This window comes from Triticum aestivum, chromosome 5B (assembly GCF_018294505.1).
Source record: "Triticum aestivum cultivar Chinese Spring chromosome 5B, IWGSC CS RefSeq v2.1, whole genome shotgun sequence".
In the NCBI taxonomy this organism is placed as follows: Eukaryota; Viridiplantae; Streptophyta; class Magnoliopsida; order Poales; family Poaceae; genus Triticum; species Triticum aestivum.
In genome coordinates this window covers 492,238,731-492,261,416 of record NC_057807.1, presented here as the reverse complement: position 1 = coordinate 492,261,416, position 22,686 = coordinate 492,238,731, and the positions used below count along the sequence as shown (strand labels likewise).

At 48.8% G+C, this 22,686-nt stretch overlaps 2 protein-coding genes across 2 annotated transcripts; one reads left to right on the top strand and one right to left on the bottom strand.

Annotated features, from left to right (window-relative positions):
* The first annotated feature begins 980 nt into the window (after positions 1-980).
* On the top strand, positions 981-18,880 carry LOC123114915 (acyl-coenzyme A thioesterase 2, chloroplastic). Its single transcript, XM_044536283.1, has 10 exons — positions 981-1,049; positions 1,224-1,361; positions 1,422-1,457; positions 2,022-2,262; positions 3,207-3,279; positions 15,141-15,810; positions 17,161-17,338; positions 17,450-17,937; positions 18,197-18,325; positions 18,456-18,880. Exons 1-10 carry the CDS (start codon positions 981-983, stop codon positions 18,597-18,599), a joined length of 2,166 nt encoding a protein of 721 aa, XP_044392218.1. The 3' UTR covers positions 18,600-18,880.
* Positions 18,881-19,082: 202 nt separating this feature from the next.
* LOC123112732 (formin-like protein 15) lies at positions 19,083-22,598 on the bottom strand. Its single transcript, XM_044533803.1, has 4 exons — positions 21,207-22,598; positions 20,875-21,074; positions 20,506-20,750; positions 19,083-20,190 (listed from the first exon to the last, which is right to left on the bottom strand). The coding sequence occupies exons 1-4, from the start codon at positions 22,313-22,315 to the stop codon at positions 19,381-19,383; spliced, it is 2,364 nt and encodes a 787-aa protein (XP_044389738.1). The 5' UTR covers positions 22,316-22,598; the 3' UTR covers positions 19,083-19,380.
* Between the last annotated feature and the right edge of the window lie 88 nt (positions 22,599-22,686).

Sequence of the window (22,686 nt, the reverse complement as noted above, 5' to 3'; positions counted from 1 at the left end):
GTGAAACCTGTTTCTGTAACACTTAGTAGATTTCAGATCCGCCTCTTCTGTTTAAAGGCGGTTTAACCTTTAGTAGTTGATAATCCGCCAGATACCATTAGCCCTCTCTTAAACCGCCATCTTGATTTTGAGTAGCAGTATCCGGTTTAACCTTCATATTTGCCCTGATTAAATTTCCCGGTTTAACACCGGTTAGTGCACATCAACCTTGAAACTTAAATCGGCCTTCACACTTCTTTTACAGTTTGTCTTCCAAAATGACCAAGCAATTCTCCGCTTGCAACTGGGTTCCTTCCCGGATCACAGAAACTCAACTCAACGGATATGTTCTAACTAGTGCTTTGACCAAGAAAAGTGTCCTTCATTGGCGAGTCCCTGGCCCTGAATGCCCTCCTGAACCTCAAGATGGAGAAGTGATCGTGTTCATGCAACATCTAGACCGGGGTTTTAGCCCTCCCGGATCAAAGTTTTTCCAGGATGTACTTGCTAGCTTCCAACTCCATCCTCAGGATATTGGACCAAACTCTGTGTCCAACATATGTAATTTTCAAGTGTTCTGTGAAGTTTACCTTCAAGAAGAACCAACTGTTGAGCTCTTCCGGGATTTCTTCCACTTAAACCGTCGAACTGAATTCTCTGACGGCCCCAATACTGAACTTGGTGACGTATCGATTCAGAAGAGGAAAGAAGTCGATTTTCCTCACGCCAAACATCACAACCATCCAAAAGACTGGAATCAAACCTGGTTCTACTGTCAGAACACCGCTCCTGCTGACGAAAATCCTCTGCCGGGTTACCATGCTCACCGGCTCAGCAACGGCCATCCACTGCCACCGCGGCTCACTGCCAGAGAGCGACAAGCTTATGCTCCTCAACTTGCTAAGCTCCGGGCTTTCCTAGCAAAGGGCTTAACCAACATTGACCTCGTTCATTGCTGGGTTTCTTGGGGTATCCTACCTTTAAGCCGCTGCCCCGGGTTGATGCATGAGTATACTGGCAACATCAAGGACCCTCAACGGTATTATGAAATAGAAATGACTGATGATGAAGTAACTGAATCCGTCAAGAAGATGCTGGATGAACCGATCGCCGAATGCAGCAAAACTGGGCTGCGTCCTTTTTATGCCTCCAATAAACCGCCAGCGATAAAGATTTTAACTTTGTGCTTTTTGATCCGCCTCCGCTTTAACACTGTTCTAATAATCCTTTGTTTAATTTTACAGGCCAATAAGTCGGCGAGGGCTCAAGATAAACCGGCGAGGGCTCCTCATGCCAAAAGCAAAGTCACAAAGAGAGCAGCCAAGAAGAAAACCACCAAGTCTTCTGATCCGCCCGAAGATGTCGATGAATCGGAACAAGAGGTAGAACTTGACTCCCTTGGCTCATTTTTCGTACACCTTATTGACAATGACTATTACCAGGATGATGCGGAAGCCAGTCGTGCTGACCATGTTGAGGTAATATCCCATTCCACCGATTCAGATGCTGTGTCGGTTCAGAAATTTCGCCGTGCAGTTCGGAAAGTAAAATACTCTCACCCTCTTGCTCATTTGGATCCAAAATTTTCTTTGAAGACACAACAACCTGAAGGCCGTCGCACAACCCGACACAGTGGCCAGCAAGTAACCTCTTCCAGTTTACCAGACACTCCAAACCGGAAACGTCGTCCAGAGGTTTGTTGCTCTTTTAATAAACCTTATCCCTTGGCGGGTTACTTCCGATACCCACTTAATCCGTCTGATTCAAATTATCAGGTGACTTCCAATTCTTCATCTGGCGGCTCATCAACCACCCAGATGCCTCCCCTCAAAACTGTCCCTGGGTAAGTGTATTACCCTTCAACTTTTTCCTTCGTGCGTCGGTTTATCATACTAACCTTTGTTTAATATTGTAGCACCAAAGCTCGTTTGAGCAAGAAAGCCAAAACCAGTACCCCCACTGATGAAGCTGAAATGGAGAGGGCCCCAGAAGGCACTGGTAGAGATACTGTCGATATTGTCATGGATGATTCTGCCCCATAGGGTCAAAATACTGATGCTGATCCGCCGGAAGCTAACCCGGCTAGTCCTCGTGCTGATCCTCCTAGCCCGGCCAGGGATGAAGACCTGCCAAGCCCAACTAAGGATTCTATCAATCCGTCAAGCCCAGTCAGGGACACTGTCAATCTGCCAAGCCCGACCAGGGATACTGTCAGTCCACCAAGCCCGTCAAAAGGTGGCGATGATGATGTTATTATTACTGGTACTAGTCACACCGACCCTGGTAATCCGGTTGCCCTATCAAACCATACCGCCAAGGAAGAATTTGTTGCAATGGGCAAGGGGAAAGAAAAGACAGATTGATCCAGTTATGTGAACTTTACTGCCCAAGAGCTCCATTCTGGATTCCTAAACCGCCTATACACAAGCCGAGATTATGAGGCCGGTTTAGTGAATATGATGAAGGAGCGCTATGAGGTAATCTTCAAAAACACTTAAATCTTTCTTGTTCTGTATATCCACTCCATTATAGCCCCAAGGGCCGGTTTGTCTCTTGAAGTTAAACCGGGACTTTTTTGGATATAGAATACTTCAACTGAGTAGCCCCCAAGGGCCGGTTTATCTTATCAAGATGAACCGGGACTTCATGTTCCAAACTGTATTTTGTCAATTCCTTTGTCTTTTTACTTTCTGATCAAATACACATTAGCCCCCAAGTGCCAAGATTAATACTTGTATTGATCCTTGGGACTTTGAATAGTCAGCAGGAAAGAAGCAATCCGCATTAGCCCCCAAGTGCCAAGTGTATAACTGGTTATACGCTTGGGACTTTGAGAAAATAATATCATCTTCATCATCTGATTTTTGCAGGCCAACATAAACAACAAAGACTCCCAGATTGCCGATCTTCAAGAGAACTTCAAATCCCAACAATCAGAGACTTCCAAGGCCAAAGATGAACTTAAAACTGCTTTGACAGCCATGGAACAACTAAAGGAAGGGTTCAAGAATGAACGTGCCAGCTGGGAAACTGAAAAAGCTGCGTTGTTGAAGCGGGCTGAAGACGCCGAGTTAGCTCTTAAACCGGTGGCGGAAGAGCTAACTGGGTTGAAGCGCCAAGTAAACGCCATGACCTCTGCGATATTTGGTAAATACCTTTTGTCAAAATTTCTTGAATAACCATCTTTGAGATTGCCGGTTTAACATAAAATTCTTAAACCGTTATAGGTAGCCGTGTTGCTCATCTGGGCTTTGACATGCGGATGAAGCTGAAGGCAGTATATACGTTGATTGAGCAACTGTATACCAGGTCCCAACGAGTTATCTATGTAGTCTCATACAACAAACCGGTACCATCATTGATCAAAGATACACTAGCCAAGTTATCGATGACGCCGGCGCGGATAGAAGAAATGAAGTGATCTACTGCCAGGGCTGGCGCTTTGTTGGCACTAACTCGGGCTAAAGCGTGGATAGCTGATCTGGATCCAGTTGATATCGCCAAGGGCTACCCCGGTGAACAAGAAAATGGGTCAGCATTCGATAACGAAGCCCTGAAAGCCCTGACGAAGGAGATGTGTCCGCTGTCAAGCCAATTGGCTGAAGAAGCTAACTTGTCTGTTCACCGGTCTTTTTATGATGAAAACAACCAACGGGTTGATACTGCTGTGAAAGAAGTGCAGAATCTTATCTCGCCAATCCGTAAGCACACTTATGCCCCTGACGTTGAACCGTCCAATCTTATAAGTGAAGAGGCTGTCTTTCGGGCTTTAACCCGGATTGACTGGACCACCGTTGGCTTCCAGCCATTGGGTGGGGAGGAAGAGGTTGAACCGGCGCTAGAAGATCCATCAACTTCACGTCAACCTGGCGATGACTCTTAATCCGGCAACCGGGTTGATTTGCTCAGACTGCTCTTGTGTAAAAAACAATCATTATTTTGGGCCTCAAAGCGCCTTGTAATAGGCTAGTTAGAGTACTTTGATCTGCTGCCATTGTGCACTGATACCTGACTTTGTTTGATCTGCCATGATATTTGCAACACTGGCTTATATATCTTTATAATATTATGCAATCCTTGTATCTGCATAAAAATCCTGTCCGGGCGGTTTACCGCCGGACGGGTCATAATGCCCAATACAAAACCTGGTAGATATCCAAGTTTGTAAAAATATCAAAAATAGATCATACCTATGATATGAAATGAGGCTGTTGGTTTACCAACTTGATTGTAGTAAGGTTAAAAACCCAACGCTTTGAGTGTTGATAACTCCCACCATGCCGTGCTGGTGTGTAATAAGTCATACCGGGTGACGATAAACACCAGATGATCATACTGGCGACATGTAGTCAAAGCCAGACCGGGTTAAGAAACACCGGTTTAATAATGAAGACGTTCTGACAACTTGTAGTTGAAAGCCAAGCCGGGTTAACAAATACCGGGTTATTAGAATGACTGATAGCCATGCCGGGTCAATAGACATCAGTTCAACATAAAAGACGACAAGAGAAAAATCTTGACAAGGGCAAATAAAATCGTGTAGTCGAGGCTTTTCAAGGGCTGCCAGGCCCAAATTCGAGGCTTTTCATGGGCTGCCAGGCCGCTGAGTTAAACCATTTGACAAAGCCTTTTAAGATGGACCTCCAACTAACCAATCGTCGTTTTAACTTTAACAAGTTCAGGGTCTATAAGATTGACTTGTCAAACGTTCGGCGGGTCATGCGAGGATTACCTGGATAGGAGTGGCTTACTTGATGAAGGCAGGTTAACCCGGGGTTTTAGGTGAATACACCAGGCTTTCAAGCCGTGCTTGATAGCATATTACAAGGGTCCTTTCAAACTCTTTGTTGCAGTGCACAAAGAGCCCCCAAGTAACTTTGTGAGCTGTGCTCAATGGGTGCCTATGTTTGAGCTGTGCATAGCATCCAGACTCTCTTTGACCCCTTGGGTGTGAAGCTCCCAAGCTGTATTGTGGCATGATAGCCGGTTTAACAAGGTAGAACTCCGCTTTGTCATCTAAAGCCCCCATGTAATGAAAAGATATTGGAAAAAAACGGCAGAGGCCCTGCTTATAGCAAGGATGCCGGTTTATTATCGTGATCATAATATGTACATTGTCATAATATGTACATAAGAGGAGCCTACAGCTCAGGTGTAGTAAGGCCGAAGGAGAGCTATGTTCCACGGCCGCCGAGTTTCCTCCCCAGAGCTGCGTGAGTCTTTTCGAACGCCAATGAGGTAGTATGATTCGTTGTGTAGATTCTTGCTGACCACAAAGGGCCCTTCCCAAGGTGGGGATAACTTGTGCATATCGGTCTGATCCTGGATGAGCCGGAGCACTAAGTCGCCTTCTTGAAAGGTTCTTGTTTTAACTCGGCGGCTGTGGTAACGCTGCAGGTCTTGCTGATAAACCGCTGAACGAGCCAAAGCCATGTCCCATTTCTCATCTAACAGGTCCAATGCCTCCTGGCGTGCTTTCTCATTGTTCGCTTCAACATAATTGGCAACCCAGGGCGAGTCATGATGAATATCACTTGGGAGGACAACCTCTGCCCCATAAACCATGAAGAAAGGTGTATAACCCGTAGATAGGTTTGGAGTGGTGTTTATGCTCCATAACACATATGGTAATTCTTACACCCAACAACCCGGCGTCCGCTTCAAAGGAACCATAAGCCGGGGCTTGATACCCTTCAAGATTTCTTGATTAGCTCTCTCAGCTTGACCATTAGACTGGGGGTGAGCCACGAACGCTATATCAAGCCGGATGTGCTCTCGTTGACAAAACTCCTCCATCTCACCTTTGGAAAGGTTCGTGCCATTATCTGTAATGATGCTATGTGGAAAACCAAACCGGAAGATCACCTTTTTGATGAATTGAACCACCGTGGCTGCGTCACATTTTCTTACTGGCTCTGCTTCAACCCACTTAGTAAATTTGTCAACCGCCACCAAGAGGTGGGTCTTCTTATCCTTGAACAGCTTAAAAGGTCCCACCATATCAAGCCCCCAAGTAGCAAATGGCCAATTGATTGGAATCATCCGTAGCTCTTGAGCTGGAACATGAGCTCGACGAGAAATTTTTTGACAAGCATCGCACCGCTTTACCAGATCCTCAGCATCGGCATGAGCCGTCAACCAATAAAAACCATGACGAAAAGCCTTAGCAACCAGGGATTTTGAACCGGCATGGTGACCACATTCGCCTTCATGGATTTCACACAGGATGTCTTAGCCTTCCTCAGGGGAAACACAACGTTGGAATACGCCTGAAACGTTGCAGTGGTGTAACTCGCCATTGTGAATAACCATGGACTTGGATCGCCGGACTATCTGTCTGGCCAGAACTTCATCTTTTGGTAACTCACCTCGGCTCATATATACCAGATATGGAACCGTCCAATCCGGAATTACATGCAAAGCGACAACCAACTGTGCCTCCGGATCAGGAATAGCCATATCCTCCTCTGTTGGCAACTTTACAGACGGGTTATGTAGGATATCCAGAAAGGTATTCGGTGGCACCGGTTTACGTTGAGACCCCAGCCGGCTTAAAGCATCTGTTGCTTCGTTTTTACGCCAATCAATATGCTCAACCTGATAACCTTTGAAGTGACCAGCCACAACATCCACCTCTCTCCTGTAAGCCGCCATGAGGGGATCATTAGAATCCCAAGTGCCAGAAACTTGTTGAGCCACCAGATCAGAATCTCCAAAACAGCGAACCCGGCTTAAGTTCATTTCCTCTGCCACACGGAGACCGTGGAGTAAGGCCCCGTACTCAGCTGCATTGTTAGTACAAGGAAACATTAAGCGGAGAACATTACAAATTTAATCACCTCGAGGGGAAGTAAGGACAACCCCAGCCCCCGAGCCCTCCAACTGTCTTGACCCATCAAAGTGGATAGTCCAGTATGTGCTGTCCGGTTTATCTTTGGTGCCTGCAACTCTGTCCAGTCGTTGATGAAATCCACAATATCCTGGGACTTGATGGTTGTGCGAGGCATGTATTTCAAACCGTGTGGTCCAAGCTCAATAGCCCACTTAGCAACCCGGCCAGTTGCCTCCCTGTTCTAGATTATATCCCCCAAAGGAGCAGAACTGACCACTGTGATGGGATGGCCCTGAAAGTACTGTTTAAGCTTCCAACTTGCCATGAAGACCCCATACACTAGCTTCTGCCAATGCGGATATCTTTGCTTTGACTCAATTAACACCTCACTGATATAATAAACCGGCCTTTGAACTGGATATTCCTTCCCAGCCTCCTTGCGTTCCACCACAATGGCCACACTGATAGCCCGAGCATTAGCAACTACGTATAATAACAATAGTTCTTTATCAACCGGAGCAGCAAGAACTGGCGGTTCAACCAGCTGTCTCTTCAAGTCCTCAAACGCCGCATTAGCTACGTCACTCCAGACGAAATCGTCTATTTTCTTCAACATCTGATACAGAGGGGTCGCCTTCTCTCCCAAGCGGCTGATAAACCGGCTTAGGGCTGCAATTCGACCTCAGACGCTGAACATCATTGATACACTTCGGTTTAGCCAAGGATGTAATCACTTTGATCTTTTCCGGATTGACCACAATGCTTGTGTTAGACACCAGAAAGCCTAAGAGCTTGCCTGCCGGAACACCAAAAACGCACTTGTCCGGATTGAGCATCATTTTATAAACCCGAAGATTGTCAAAGGTCTCCTTGAGGTCATCTATCAAGGTCTCCTTCTTCCTGGACTTTACCACAATGTCATCCATGTAAGCGTGAACGTTGCACCCAATCTGAGTATGAAGACAATTCTGCACACCACGCTGATAGGTTGCCTGGGCACTCTTGAGCCCAAAGGGCATAGACACATAGCATAAGGCTTCAAAGGGAGTGATGAAGGTTGTCTTCTCTTGGTCCTTAACTGCCATTTTGATCTGATGATAACCGGAATAAGCATCCAAAAATCTCAAACGCTCACAACCCGCTGTAGCATCAATAATCTGATCAATACTCGGGAGAGCAAAAGGATCTGCCGGACAAGCTTTGTTCAAGTCTGTGTAATCCACACACATAAGCCAAGTGTCATTCTTCTTAAGCACTAGCACCGGATTAGCCAGCCACTCCGGATGAAAAACTTCGATGATAAACCCAGCAACCAACATCCGGGCCACTTCCTCTCCAATGGCCTTGCGTCGTTCTTCGTTGAAGTGGCGAAGAAACTGTTTGACCGGTTTAAACTTGGGATCAATATTGAGAGTGTGCTCAGCGAGTTCCCTCGGTACACCTGGCATGTCAGAAGGCTTCCATGCAAAAATATCCCGGTTCTCACGGATGAACTCGATGAGCGCGCTTTCCTATTTCGGATCCAGATTTGTGTTGATGCTAAACTGTTTAGATGAATCGCCAGGAATAAAATCAACAAGTTTAGTCTCATCAGTCGGTTTGAACTTCAGGGTTGGGTCATGCTCTGTGGAGGGCTTCTTCAGAGGAGTCATATCCGTCGGATCAACATTGTCCTTATAGAACTTCAACTCTTCTGTTGCACAAACTGACTCAGCATAGGCCGCATCACCCTCTTCACAGTCCAAAGCGATCTTACGACCCCTGTGTACCGTCATGGTCCCTTTATGACCTAGCATCTTGAGCTGTAAATAAATATAACAGGGCCTTGCCATGAACTTTGCATAAGCCGAACGTCCAAACAGGGCGTGATATGGGCTCTGGATTTTCACCACTTCAAAGGTCAATGTTTCTGACCTGGAATCATGCTCATTGCCAAACACAACTTCCAAAGATATCTTGCCAAAAGGATATGCCGATTTACCTGGTACTACACCGTGGAAAACAGTGTTCGACGGTTTAAGATTCTTATCCGTCAACCCCATGCGGCAAAAGGTTTCATAATACAGGATATTGATACTGCTTCCTCCATCCATAAGTACCTTGGTGAATTTATAACCTCCCACCTGAGGTGCCACCACTAGAGCCAGATGACCCGGATTGTCAATCCGGGGCGGATGATCCTCTCTGCTCCACACGATGGGCTGCTCGGACCAACGTAAGTAACGAGGTACCGCTGGTTCAACAACATTAACTGCCCTCTTGTGAAGCTTCTGATCGCGCTTACACAAGCTAGTGGTGAAGACATGGTATTGCCCGCCATTCAACTGCTTCGGGTGACTCTGAAAACCTGATTGCTGCTGATTCCCCTGATTATTCTGTTGGTTATTACCACCTTGGTTGTTCTGGTTGCCCTGATTATTCTGAAATCCAGAGTTTGAACCGCCACCACCATGAAAACTTGGACCTGAACCGCCTGACGGACCCTGATCATACTGGAATAGATCAGATTTTTGAACTCCTTCATAATGAAACAGTCCTTCCAGAGATGTGTTGCAGGAACATCCTTGGTCCCATGCTTTGGGCAGGGTTGGTTTAATAGGCGCTCCAGATTCATACCTCCACCGCGCTGGGGCAGTTTACCCTTACGACGTTGCATATTGCCCTGCACATTGGTGTTAGCCACAAAATCCGAATTATCTGCTTTGCGCTTACCATTGTTCCCATGGCTCCCTTGGTTGTGCTGTTGTCCCTTCGCACCGCCGTTCTTCTTTCCCTTCTCCGGTTTCTCCTCATCAGAATCGGGATCCTTGGTATTATCAGAATCGGCATATTTAACCAAGCTGCCATGAGTATTCCCATATCATTGCAGTGGCGCTTGAGTCGTCCCAACTTCATCTTCAGTGACTTTAACCGGCAATTACGCTCCAATGTTAAGATTGCCGTGCCAGCCTTAATGTGGTCCGACGAATGCAGGACTTCCAAAACCCGGCGCACCCAATGGGTTGTTGACTCGTTCTCTCCTTGGATGCAGGCATCTAGATCCACAATGGACATAGGTTGTTTACATGTATCCTTGAAGTTTGCTCTTAACCGGGCCTTCAATTGGTCCCATGATCCGATGGAGTTGGCGGGCAGGCTTTTTAATCAAGTGCGGGCTGTCCCTTATAACATCATGGTGAAATATTTTGCACACGCTGCTTCATCCACATCCAGCATCTCCATTGTCATCTCATAACTTTCAACCCACGCATCAGGAGGTTGATCGGCGGTATAGTTAGGCACCTTCCGCGAATCCTTGAAATCCTTGGGCAATCGCACATTACAAAGAGCCGGGATGAGACACGGTACTCCCCAGGAACTAAAAGCAAGTCCGGTCCCTCGTTCTACTAACGCCGCTGGTTGAACCGGGGCAGTTTGACGATAACCCGCGTGCTGTGCTGCCAATGCAGCCTCCCTTCACGCTCTGCCATTATCCACCACATCCTGAGCATTTGCCCCACCGCGCGCCGGATTGGGCCCTTGAGGAGCATCGTGGCGCCGCACACTGCTGGACACCTCTGGTTCATCTATGTGCCTGCTATAACTTTTGCTCGAACGGGGGGTTGAATGAATTCTGTCTCGGTATAGGAGTAAGCCTGCTGCTGCACAACAGCGGTTTGAAGAAGATCCCTGGCCTGCCGCGTCTCAATCGCCGCAAGTGAATCGCCCTCCATTGGAATAGCTGCCAAGCGAGATGCTGCAGCAATCATGTTATCCAAAGGGCTAGAAAAATGACCCGGTGGTGTTGATACGTATTGCGGCGGGTTATCCGTTCGTCGGGGCGGGTCCGTCAGGCGTGGTTGATCCGGTGCTGCCCTAGGTGCCTCGGTCCGGTTTACGATTGCCGGATTACTTGGCCCAGCCCCCGGCGTATTGAAGAGATTCAGTCCTTCGAAGACCGGCGGCATACGAGACCGATACTTCCTTCGCATCACGTCGTTTGACGCGTTCTGATCCAACATGAGCCGGTAATTCTGCACCTGGATCTGCTGCGACTGGGCATCTAAAGCGGCCCGTTCTTCAGCCATCCGAACTTCCTGAGCTGCCAGGTCCTCCTTCGCCTGTGTTATATGGTCCTTTAGCTTGGTAACCTCTGCATTATGCTGATCCTGCGTCTCCGGGGTAACTGTCGTGGTTAACAAGGTCGCTCAGGCATCCAACAAACCGGAGAGAACTTGAGCCGGCCGGCGCGCCGGGCCTCCTACCACGGCTGCTGATCCGGACGTCATTGCTGTTGTGGATGAAGATTGCAAGGTGGGCTGTGTTCCGGCCATGAAGACTGCAACCCGATTCGGTGGTACAAAGGGGTCCGAAATACTGTTGCCATCAGAATATCCCCCAACCCGACCGTCTTGCAATTGGTACAGCGACTCGGTTTCACCAGTGGACGAATCGCCATCTGAGTAGATGGCCGTCTCACCATTAGACACCAGTTCATATTCCGCACCATGGATGAATCCGACGAACGCATGCTTCACGGCAGGCTGAACCCGGGCAGAACTCGCACGCTGAGCCCTTTCGACGAGGTCGGTGGAGATGTTCGGCTCAGGGCCCGGTTCGCCGATCTTACCGATGAAAACATGAATTCCGCCAAAGGGGACCCAGTACCCGTAGTCACTTGAGCCGGCATCAGGGTCCCATCCTGCATCGTCAATGTAGAGCTTGCCGCGACGACTCTTGGTCATCCGGCCGACTGCGTACCCCTTGGGTCCTTCAAAGCTGCCCTTCAAGAACTCGAAACCATCGTGCGATATCCCCACGGTGGGTGCCAACTATCGTGGAAATAACATGTCAGATGTCCTAACAAAAGGACTTAGTCATGGAGCCATCGCAATGAGATTAGCTTGAAGGGGTTAAACCGGACAAGGGACACGTGAGTTTATACTAGTTCGGCCCCTTACAATGAAGGTAAAAGCCTACGTCTAGTTGTGATGGAATTGATTGGGTTTCGATGACCAGGGAGCAAATACGCTTTGCCTGAGCCTCGAGTTGTTGTTTCTCATCCCTGAACCACCGTCGGGTCATCCCTTTATATACACAGGTTGACACCCGGCCGGTTTACGGAGTCCCGAGGCCGGCTCATACAAGTGTCTGACTCGGTCTCCCCCTTTCCCTAACTTACAATACAAGTTATACAACTATGGCGGTTTACAACTATGGGCCCCAATCCGCCTTTGGACTCTGGGCCTCTAAGATTCATTTTGTAAAGAGCCATCTTTGTCTTCATGGGCTTCAGTACAATTGAGCGTGAATCGGCCCCTCCTGGGCGGTTTATACTCAGTAGTTATATCCTCAACAGACGACCTATTCCTCATCGAAGTAGGAGGAGGAACGGCTGTCGGCGCTCGACATGGTCGCTGTTGTTGCTAGGTCATCGGAGTGAATCGAATCGGACAAATTGGAGAGGAGAAAAAGAGACGGATTGAGAGTGAAGTGAGCTAGGGTTTGTGAATTGTGGATATTTGTGGGGACAGAGTGGGTCGGGGCGGGCTAAACTAACGTGTCGGACACGCCCGAGCAGCCCCATATCCGCCCTATATTTGGGCTGGATATGAGGGTGCCAGACAGCCCGGGCGTTTGAGGCCAGTTTGAGCCGTCCGACTGGGTCTGATTTTCGTGACCGATGAGTGACCGGGCGGGCCGCTCGGGCGTTTGAAACCGGTTTGGGGCGCCCGGCTGTAGATGCTCTTAGGGCATGCCCAACGCGAAAATTCAATTCGGCTCCCGAGCCTAAAACTAATTTTTAAATGTTAAAAATATTAAGACAATTTTTCCATTTGTTCTTAGGGCATCTCCAACTGCGACTCTTAAACCGCATGCATCCGTTCGGACCGTGTTGTCCGGACATATTGTGCCATCCAACGCGGGCATGTATCGGTCTGCTGAGCGGTCTGGACATGTTTTCTGCCGTAAACTGGAGACAAACGTGGGTGGTTTTGCGGGTGTCCGAACCGCTCTCAAGCCTGTGTCCGACCGCCCTGACCCACAAAACCCCTTCCCTCGTCCACGCGCGCTTCCCGCCTGAAACGGTCAGCGCCGCTCCAGAGTGTCAGCGCTGCATTCATGCCCGGCTAGAGAAATGGTCCGGACCAGCTGTGTGTCAATGGTTGACATGCCATTGCGGAAAAAAGGACCAAGAGTCTAATTGTGAGTCGAGGGTTGTCTTGTACAACTGGGATAAAAAAGAGACGTATGCAGTAGTGAGTCGATGCTTAACTTGCAACTGGAAAAAAGTCAACCCCTAATTGTGGGTGGATGGTGGACTTGCAATTGAGACGAAAAAAGTCAACCCAGCTACAAGTTGAGGGCGGACTTGCAACTAATGCAAAGGAAGTTTCTGGCCCAATTGCGATATATGAGCCTAGTTGTGAGCCGGGGTGGACTTGCGAGTCAAGGATGGACTTGCAACTGAAGAAAAAATGTTCAAGGTCCCAATTACATGTCAAAGATGGACTCGTAACTGGGATAAAAAAGAAAAGAATCGTGCCGAGTTGCGAGTCATTGGTTGACTCGCAAATGTGTGTAAAAAAGATTAAGAGCCTAGTTATGAGTTGATGGTTGTCTTGCACCTAGGATATAACCTAGTTGCGAGTCGATGGTTGGCTTGCAGCTAGAGAAAAAATATCTATCCGTATTTGCTATTCGATGATGGACTTACAATTGAGACAAAAAAAGTCAGGCCTCATTGCAAATTGTGGATAGACTTGCAACTAATGAAAAAGAAAAGAATCGAACCCAGTTATGATAAAAATAAACATTGAGCCGGCTCAGTTGTGATATATAATAAACATGGAACACAGTTGCGAGTCAAGAAGGACTTACAACTGGGCACACAAAAAAAGGGTTGTCAGTACACCGTGAGAATGGTTCGACAAAAATATGAAACTAAACAGACCAACAAAAAGACGCGCTACAAAAGAAATTGATAATGATATATAAATAATTATCCACACAGGTTTTGTTTACACTAACTATGAAAAAACTTTAGGACTACATAGTCTGGCAAGAAACATATAAAAAGACAACGCTAAAATGGCCCATGCATTTGCTTACGATCTTAACCAGGCAAAAGAAATGAAAAACAGAACACTGTCAGCCATCCACATACGAAAGACAACACATGCTAAAATAGGTCGTGCGAAAGAAGTACCTTGCGCGAGCCCACCAAAGCAAAAACGAATCTTAAAGCATTTTCATTCCACGGTTAATAATTCTCGCAAATCCGTTTTAAAAATTAAGAATCTCAAATATAATGGGAATGAGATTGCTATATAAATAGTAATAAAATAATGTATTCATCATTGTGTAGACAAAGAGATATCATGGAGCAAAATTAATATGCGAGCAATGCAAAGAAGTAGTAGTTGATCATCAACTTCTTAGTATTCTTCATATTCATTTCCACAAATGCTCATTCTAGCTAATATCTGAGTGTAGATGGAGCTTAATCTCGCATGATAAATCAACTTTGCAGTGAAGTACTCTGGTCTTACACATCTTTATGTGATCAAAATTTTTTGCACATGTTATAAAAAATCATGACACTAATTTGAATGTTTTTTTTAGTATTATCATTGTTTTTTTGTATTTTTACCAATATTGGTCTCAATGAAAAAACATAAAACTATCTTTAAGCCTTTATATTAGCTTCTAAAAATGAATGTATGGTTTTGACTCAATCATTTTAGATTGACAAAATTTTGTTTTGAAATACAAATGTTTTTTATTTTTATTTTATCTTTTTTAATACAATACAAACGCAGATGCTTAACCTTCATCATTGGAGAGGTGGTATGTAGCTTTACAATGCCACAAAGTTTGTTTCTTTTTGCTTGAGAAATTTTCAATCTATTCATCAATCATGGTTGTGTGGAATAAGAGGTAATAAAAAAAGAACACAAGAGGTAATAAAAAAAACTTGACGGAATACATACATAGTTGGTTGTTCATGTGGCCATATTTCTGCTTCCTATATACTCCCTCCGTCCGGAAATACTCGTCGAAGAAATGCATAAAAATGAATGTATCTAAAACTAAAATACGTCTAGATACATCCATTCCGTCGACGAGTATTTCCGGACGGAGGGAGTATAAAAATAAATCACTAAGTTTTTCCTGGATCTCCCAAGAGAGAACTCCCACCGGTTTCTAGAAAATATTCCACCATGTACTCTCGAACAAAAAAGAAATTATTCCACCATGAAAGGCACCGGTGCTTTCTGGATCGCCCGCCACAGCTAACCGTGGAAGATCCAACGGTTCTCCGCAGTTAGTCCACACAACACTCTAGATCCGACGGCCAGAATAGACCCGACGACCTCTGGCTCCGCTTTAGGCGTGGGCGTCCTACTTTCCACCGCACCTTGGCCGCGCCCACTCGCCATCAAACCTCCGTCATCCTCCCACATGGCCGGAGCCGCCTCGGGATCGCCATGGCCCTGAGATCCTCGACAGCGACGTCGCTGCTCTCCAGAACCCTCCGCCTCCTCGAACCTTCCGCGCACCGGGTCCCGCGGGTCGAATCGAGAGCCGCGTCGTCGTCGACTGGCGGTGGGGATCCGTCGGGCCAGGAGCCGGCGCCGGCGCCCATGGACTCCCCGATCAAGGTGTTCTCCGATCTCCGCGGCGGCGGGGCCCGCGGCGCGGCGATCGACGCGGGCGGGTCGGCGCGGAAGCCGGTCAGCCTGTGGCCCGGGATGCACCACTCGCCGGTCACCAACGCGCTGTGGGAGGCGCGGTCCAGCATCTTCGAGCGCAAGATGGACGCCGGGGGCAACGCCGACGCGGGCCCGCAGACGGACCTGCTCACCAGGACCCCCGCGCAGAGCCGGACCTCCATCGTCTACAAGTTCGCCGCCGACGACATCCTCCGCGAGCAGTACCGCGACCCCTGGAACGAGATGCGCATCGGCAAGCTGCTCGAGGACCTCGACGCCCTCGCCGGCACCATCGCCGTCAAGGTATTATCATAAGTGCGATCCTCCCCTCTGTTTGCTGCTCATTTCTCATCAAATCAGGAAAACCAGTCAAAACAAAATCCCCTTGATGTTTCAGAATATGCCCTGTTCCATAGAACTTCAGGCATTGGGGAGGTTTCGATGTGAATGCGAGAGAAAACGTAAATCCCTTTTATTTTAGAGGAAAGGTTGCATCATGATCCAGCTCTGTTGCAAGATTAACCATTTCGCAGCCAACTCTAGCAGAAAGTGAACAACACTACATTGCAGAACAACCTTCCATCTGAAACAGGGTAGATTCCTTCACCATCACAATACGGCCACTAAAACCAGATATATGAAGCATTTTCCAACTGTTTTACCTTCTCGTTGGAATGGGCTTGACACCGTCCTCCACCTCGCTTTTCAAATCACCTCTCGTGTTTTGCAGTCGTGTTGCTGAAACATTTTAGGGTCCTGTAGAAATGATGAGGTTGTACTTTGTAACGATATAGCTGGTTCACTCATTCTCACAACTCTCGCAATCAATCGGCTGGACAACTGAACTGGCACTGGCTGTATACATAAGAAAGTAGAAGTCAGGATTTTGGGGATCTGTTGTTTGTAGGTGCTCATGGAAATATTGGGATTTCATGTATCTGATTCTTCTCATAAAGACTGCCAACTATTCAGATATACTCCCTCCGTCCCATAATATAAGACGATTTTGACACTACGCTAGTACTAACTACTGAGATGGATGATTCATTCGGAACGTATTCACTACTCACTACATCCAGAAAATATCACTGTGTCACACGTTTGAAACCCGAACGAGTAATTAACCATGCTGAATGGTACATACTGTTAAATAAGCAAGGCCTTTAGTAGCTTTTCCTTGCCTTTTGCCCGCAATGGATGTCAGATTACTCTGATAAGGCTGTCAGTTTGGTAATGGAAGCAGCAGAGGCTACATTGCAGGCACACCCTTTAGCTAGCTCAATGGTACATACTGTTAAATAAGTAAGGCCTTTAGTAGCTTTCCTTTCCTTTTGAACAGCTGCATAAGTAGCATTCCTTCCAGGCTGTCAGTACAACTTATACTACACAAGCTGCAGCCCTGGCTCCATTGCATAACAAAGAAATCAAATATGTCTGATACAACTTATTTGGGAAAGTAAAAGCTCGCGGAGGAATAGCAAAGGGGCTGCCTGATTACCTTTGGATGATAGATAACTCTGATAAGGCTGTCATTACAACATATATACTATAAAAATGATACTTATGTACGACAGATAACCGGTATCCGTTCATTTTATGGTGTTTTTAACATCCAACAGGAATCTTTGTTGACAAATCTTATGTGACATGCAGCACTGTTCTGATGGTGATAGCACAACAAGACCTCTTTTGTTAGTTACTGCTTCTGTGGACAAGATGGTCTTAATGAAGCCCCTTCGTCTGGACACTGAAGTAAAGATTATTGGGGCTGTTACTTACGTTGGCCGCTCTTCGATTGATATACAGATTGAAGTGACTCAGGTTGATCAAGGTAGTGTTGCTAAAGAAATTATCAATCTCCTTATTTGTTCGATTTTGAACAACTGTCATGTATGATAGATCTTTCTACTGTCGGTGTCTGACATTTCACAACTTGCAACAGATGGTGATGTGCAGTCAGACCCAATTGCATTGACGGCTAACTTCACATTTGTTGCACGAGATTCAGTAACCGGAAAATCTGCTCCTGTGAACCGCCTTTCACCAGAAACCGAGAGAGAGAAGCAGTTATATGCAGAGACAGAAGCACAGGATAAGGTGAAGAAAAGGAAAAGGGAAGAACAGAAGGGAGTGCTTGAGAAGGGGGTACAGAAGCTTGGTGCTGAGGCTGAGAGGCTGAAGAATTTACTGGCAGAGGGTCGTGTTTTCTCTGATTTTCCTGCTTTGGCTGATAGGGATAGCATATTGATGAAGGATACTCGCCTGGAGAACTCTCTTATCTGCCAACCTCAACAGCGAAACTTGTATGGACGGATATTTGGAGGTTTCTTGATGCACCGAGCATTTGAGCTTGCTTTCTCGACTGCCTATGCCTTTGTCGGGCAGAGACCGTGTTTTCTTGAGGTGGACCATGTCGACTTCTTAAAGCCGGTAAGTAATTAGGCTATTTTTTTGGGTGCATTTCTGAGTAATTAAGCCCGTATCTTCATACAATCAAGTCGACATTTCTAATTTAAGAAAGTGCTGTTCCATGGTTGCTTCTTGGTAGTTACCTCAAATTAGCACTGAAGATGTTATGTATGACTGGATATCTGGATCATGGTAGCAGTTTGTGAAGTCTGTTTCAGAAGCTATAAAATTGGTTTTCCCGTAATGTGGGGAATAACGATGTCAAATTGTGATTGCACAGGTGGATGTTGGAGACTTCCTTCGATTCAAATCATGTGTGTTGTTTACCCAGCTTGAGAATAAATGGCAGCCCCTGGTAAATGTCGAAGTCGTCGCTCATGTAACAAGGCCCGAGCTCCGAAAAAGCGAGGTAATCTCACACTGCTGCCCAGGAGAAACTGTTTTAACTGCAGCAGCTATACCTCTAGTCTTTGTACCTAGTTGAATACTTCCATTCACCATACTACTGTACATTGCTGATGGTGTTGTCCAACAAGCAGATCTCCAACACATTCCACTTCACCTTCTCAGTCGGCAGCGACGCACTGAAGAATGGAGTGAGTATCCGCAACGTTGTTCCCTCAACCGAAGAAGAGGCACGCCGTATATTAAACCGCATGGATGGAGAGGGTTTGTTCGATTGATCCTTCGGCGGAGTGACTGGTTCCAGCCATAATTTTAGCAACTTTTTACTGGCCATGTTAACTAGTGGGAGATGTACCCTATGATTTAAACATCAGCAGCAGATAAGCAGCATGCTGGCAGCAGACCGGGAAAAGTGTAGCTTTTTGGCGTTTCTTTTGGGAAATTATTTGGAGTATAGTAGTAGTAGGATATATAATAACCCCAACCTCGAGACCTAAAAAATGTGCCTTTTGTGAGGGCACTGTCCATTGATTATATATGTAATTGCTTTGTTGTTTCAGCATGTAAACAAAGATAGAGGCCATTAGGGCATTGCCTTCAGGTCAGAGGGAAAGAATGCAGGGATAATTCTCTTGCCAGCATGGGGAGCAAAAGACGAATCCTAGCAGATCCTGAAAGGTGGTGGCTACTGGCTACCTCCGCTTTGATCATGTGACGGTTCTTTTAGACTGAACTTTTATCATGACATTCAGAACGGTCAATTCGCCAAAAGCTTTGGTCTACTACTGCTAGTGAGTGATTGATTCTTAGCATGTCTGAATCAACATGTACAAATGACACTTTCACCTTTGCTGGTAGGCCATTGGCTGCTGGATGATGCTTTAGCCTGCGGAATCATGTACTACTACGATATAGACTTTGATGATCTACACTTCTCTGCTCAAGTTACAAATACTAGTGATGATTATAGGTTGGGTCCTCTGCATTGCCTGCTCCTCTAGACAATAGCTAAGATGCAGATTCCAAACTGAGACATTCGGTATCATGCCCTACTGACGGCTACTGCGACGATGACGACGAGCTCTCCTCCTCGGAGCTGCTGGACTGTGCTGCTGGGTTGAACCGTGGAGGAACGGCCGCGCTCTCCACCCGGCGCGAGGTGCTGAAGCCCCCTGTCGCCGTCCGTTCATTCAGCCTGCTGACATCCTTGCAGACGCGGTCGAGAACGGCGAGGAAGTCGCGCACCACCATGAAGATCCTCAGCGGGTGGCCTTCCTCCTTGGCAAAGTTGCCGTGGAAGAACTCGGTCGTCTCCCTGACAAGGGAGAGGGCGAGCCCCTCCTGTGCCTGCACCGCTGTGATCTCCGCTTCGGCCTTCTGCAGGAACTCGCCGATGGAGGCGCGGAACCTCTTGCAGCGCTCATCCGAACCGAGCTGCTGGTTCAGCTGCAGGACGTCGCTGATCTTGCTTACGCCGGCTGAGAGCTTAGAGACGCAGCTGGCCAGCGAGTCGGAGTCCATTCCTGCCGCCTTCTTGACGTTGCCGAGCTCACCGCCGAGGCTAGCCACGATCTTGAGGCCAACCTTCTTGCACTGGAAATCATCTGCAACGGCGCCCACCTTGTCTTTCGTTTGGCTCGTGGCTACAATGTTGGCACCCTCGGACTTGGTGATCTCCTCGATGACGAAGTGCAGGAGCGTCGTCTTGCCATCTGTGCCCTTTATATCGACCAACTTGAGGAGCGAGTCAAGCTTGAAGGCGTGAGCGTTCCCGCGGTTCGTGCCTGTGTTCATCCGGTTACCGGTCTTCAGGACGGCATCCAAGATCTTGTGGAACAGCCTGCTGCCCCTGAGCTCTTCACACGCAGCCTGAAATGGTAATGGATGACAAGTTGATAAGTGATTATTAACCACTATATGCTGCAAGGAACACCTGAATCAATAATTTGAAGTTTTGAAGAGTACATGATTGTGCCCAACATGTCTACATGATGACAGTAAATGGTAAAGATCACAATGCGGCGAATGATCATAGGAACATGGCACATACAGCGCATTAGCTCGCCAAGCATGCCTTTACAGAAACAAGAGTCCTTTTACTCAATTCAGAGACACTGTCATGGCACGCCTGACCCTTTTTGTCATCTAAACTGTTTATGGTACAAGTTAGGACATGATCAGTACCTCGAGGGTTTTGAAGGCGGTCTTGAGGTAATCGACCTCCGAATCGAAGTTGGCGATGTAGAGCATCGCCTCGGCTCTCTTGAACGCGAACGGTATCCCGAGCACCGCCTTGAGGAAGCTCTCGGCGGGGCCGAGCTTCGACTGAGCATCCTCCCTGTATTCCCTAAGCTTGAGCTCTTCCTCTCTGGTAGGGGCCATCTTCAGCAGCATCTCCAGCAGCTCAGTTCCTAGGCTATCTGCCTGGCCTGCACTTCCAAGAAATGCCAACACAAGCAAAATGTTCATGGAGCCGGGTGATCGGACAAAGCATTCACTGAATGCAAGTTCACAAAATGAAATGTGTGTGGGCATTGTGTCATCTCATCTCACCATCAAGGAGGGCCTTGCACACTTCTTCCTTGGTGGCGTCGAGCGCCCGCAGCATGATCGCGATGTTCTGCGACTTCTTCGCGTCGAGCACCTTGTTCTCCTGGTTGCAGGGTGCCCCATTTGCCTCCTTGAATCCGTTCTTGGGCATCCTCCTCGTGGAGTTTGAGACGAACAGTGTCTCGATCATCTCCTCGTTCACTCTGTTTTGGTACACGGCAGTGGCACAAATGGACATAGTCAGTTTCAGAACGAAATGAATCCAATAAGATGGCAGCAGCTATGATGCAGAGTATGATAAATGAAGTACTCCAGGAGGGGCGGGGAGGGCTCACCGGAATGAGCTCGCCTTCAGCTGGTCCCACACCGTCGGCCGGCCGGAGCTCGCGCGGAACTTGTCCCAGTGCAGCGGCTTCAGCTTTGGTAGAGCAGCCGCGCCGGAGTCCACGTCCTTCTCCTCCGACTGCGGCGACTCCTCTGGATGGACTGCCCCCGCCGAGGCCCTGATCACCGTGGGCGCGGGGCGCTCCGAGAGCCGCCTCGGCAGCCAGCCGCTTCCGTTGCCGGCTCGCGGCAGCAGAGGGGGCGGCGTTGGAGGTGCAGGTGCCGCTTGTGCGCTGCCGTTGCCTTTGCTCGGTGGCATTGGCGGAGGAGGGGGCGGCGGCGGCGCTGGCGGTGGAACACCCACCGGCGGCGCCCTGGTGCCCCCTATTCTGTCCTCAAGGATGGGGCTTGATAGCGGGCTCATCCTTGCCTGCTGCTGGAACTGGCGAGGCAGGGGCGGCATGGGCCGGAGCTCCGGCGAGCTGGTGCTGGAGATGGTGGCGGTGGAGCCCCGGGGGTGCTGGTCGTCGTCGTGGAGCGCGGGCTTGACCGGCGAAGGCTTAGGCAAGGCCGGCTTTTCATACGCTTCGGGTTCAGGCTCGGGCCGGCCGCGGCGGCGGCGGGCGAGAAGGTAGATGAGCGCGGCGGCCAGCACGGCGGAGGCGACGGCGGCGACCAGGAGGAGGACGGTGAGGAGGCGATGTGAGGAGAGGAACGCGCGGAGCGGCGCCGGCGCGCTGCGGGGGACCGGCAGAGCCAGGGAGGACATGTTGGCCGGCGCCGTGGGGTTCGGCAGCGAGGAGGACGACGGGTCGCCGCCAGCGCCCACATCGCCGACGCCGACGGCAGCTGGCGCCGGGTTGGCCACCGTAGGCGGCCGCGGGGGCGCGGCGTCGGGCAGGAACGGGAAGAAGGGCGCGGGGGGCGGCGGCGGCAGCGCCGGCGCGCTCTCCAGGGGGAACAGCGGCTCGTGCAGCGCCCTCCTCCCGCCGTGCCACTGGTGATGGCTGCCGTCGCGGCGGCGATGGAGAGAGGCGGAGGAAGAAGCAGGGAGGAGGAAGAGGACGTGCAGGAGCACGAGCACGAGCAGCCGCCGCCGCGCGGGCATTGACATTGGCATCGCGCGTGCAAACAAACGGCAGACGGCTAGCGTACGCCCTGGGTCGACGAGACGACAAGCCCCGCCCGCTCGCTCGCCACCTACCACCTACCACGCCATCACCGACGCAAGCTCGGCGAGAGTGAAGCGAGCTGGGCTGAGCTCACGCTGCCATTTGGAGCTCACGCTAGCGTGTGGGGAGGAAGAAAGAGGGGAGTGAGTCAGTGAGAGAGAGAGGAGTGAACGCTCGTGAACAGCTAGCTGTGAACGCAGGAAGAAGAGACGGGGAGGGTGGCGGGGAGCATGGGTGCCTGGGTAGTGGTGCACTGCCACGGACACGGAGCGGTGTCACTGGTGGGAGTGTGTGCTTTGGATTCTTGCGCCTTTCGCTG

What these genes read in the sequence shown, in the direction of transcription:
- LOC123114915 (XM_044536283.1), top strand. Translation starts at nt 981, where the DNA reads ATGCATGAGTATACTGGCAACATCAAGGACCCTCAACGGTATTATGAA. An exon ending in TATACGTTGATTGAGCAACT is followed by an intron (nt 3,280 to 15,140) that starts GTATACCAGGTC and finishes ACAACACTCTAG; the next exon opens with ATCCGACGGCCAGAATAGAC. An exon ending in CCGAGCTCCGAAAAAGCGAG is followed by an intron (nt 18,326 to 18,455) that starts GTAATCTCACAC and finishes TCCAACAAGCAG; the next exon opens with ATCTCCAACACATTCCACTT.
- LOC123112732 (XM_044533803.1), bottom strand. Translation starts at nt 22,315, where the DNA reads ATGCCAATGTCAATGCCCGCGCGGCGGCGGCTGCTCGTGCTCGTGCTC. An exon ending in CTGAAGGCGAGCTCATTCCG is followed by an intron (nt 21,075 to 21,206) that starts GTGAGCCCTCCC and finishes GTACCAAAACAG; the next exon opens with AGTGAACGAGGAGATGATCG. An exon ending in CCGCCTTCAAAACCCTCGAG is followed by an intron (nt 20,191 to 20,505) that starts GTACTGATCATG and finishes TTACCATTTCAG; the next exon opens with GCTGCGTGTGAAGAGCTCAG.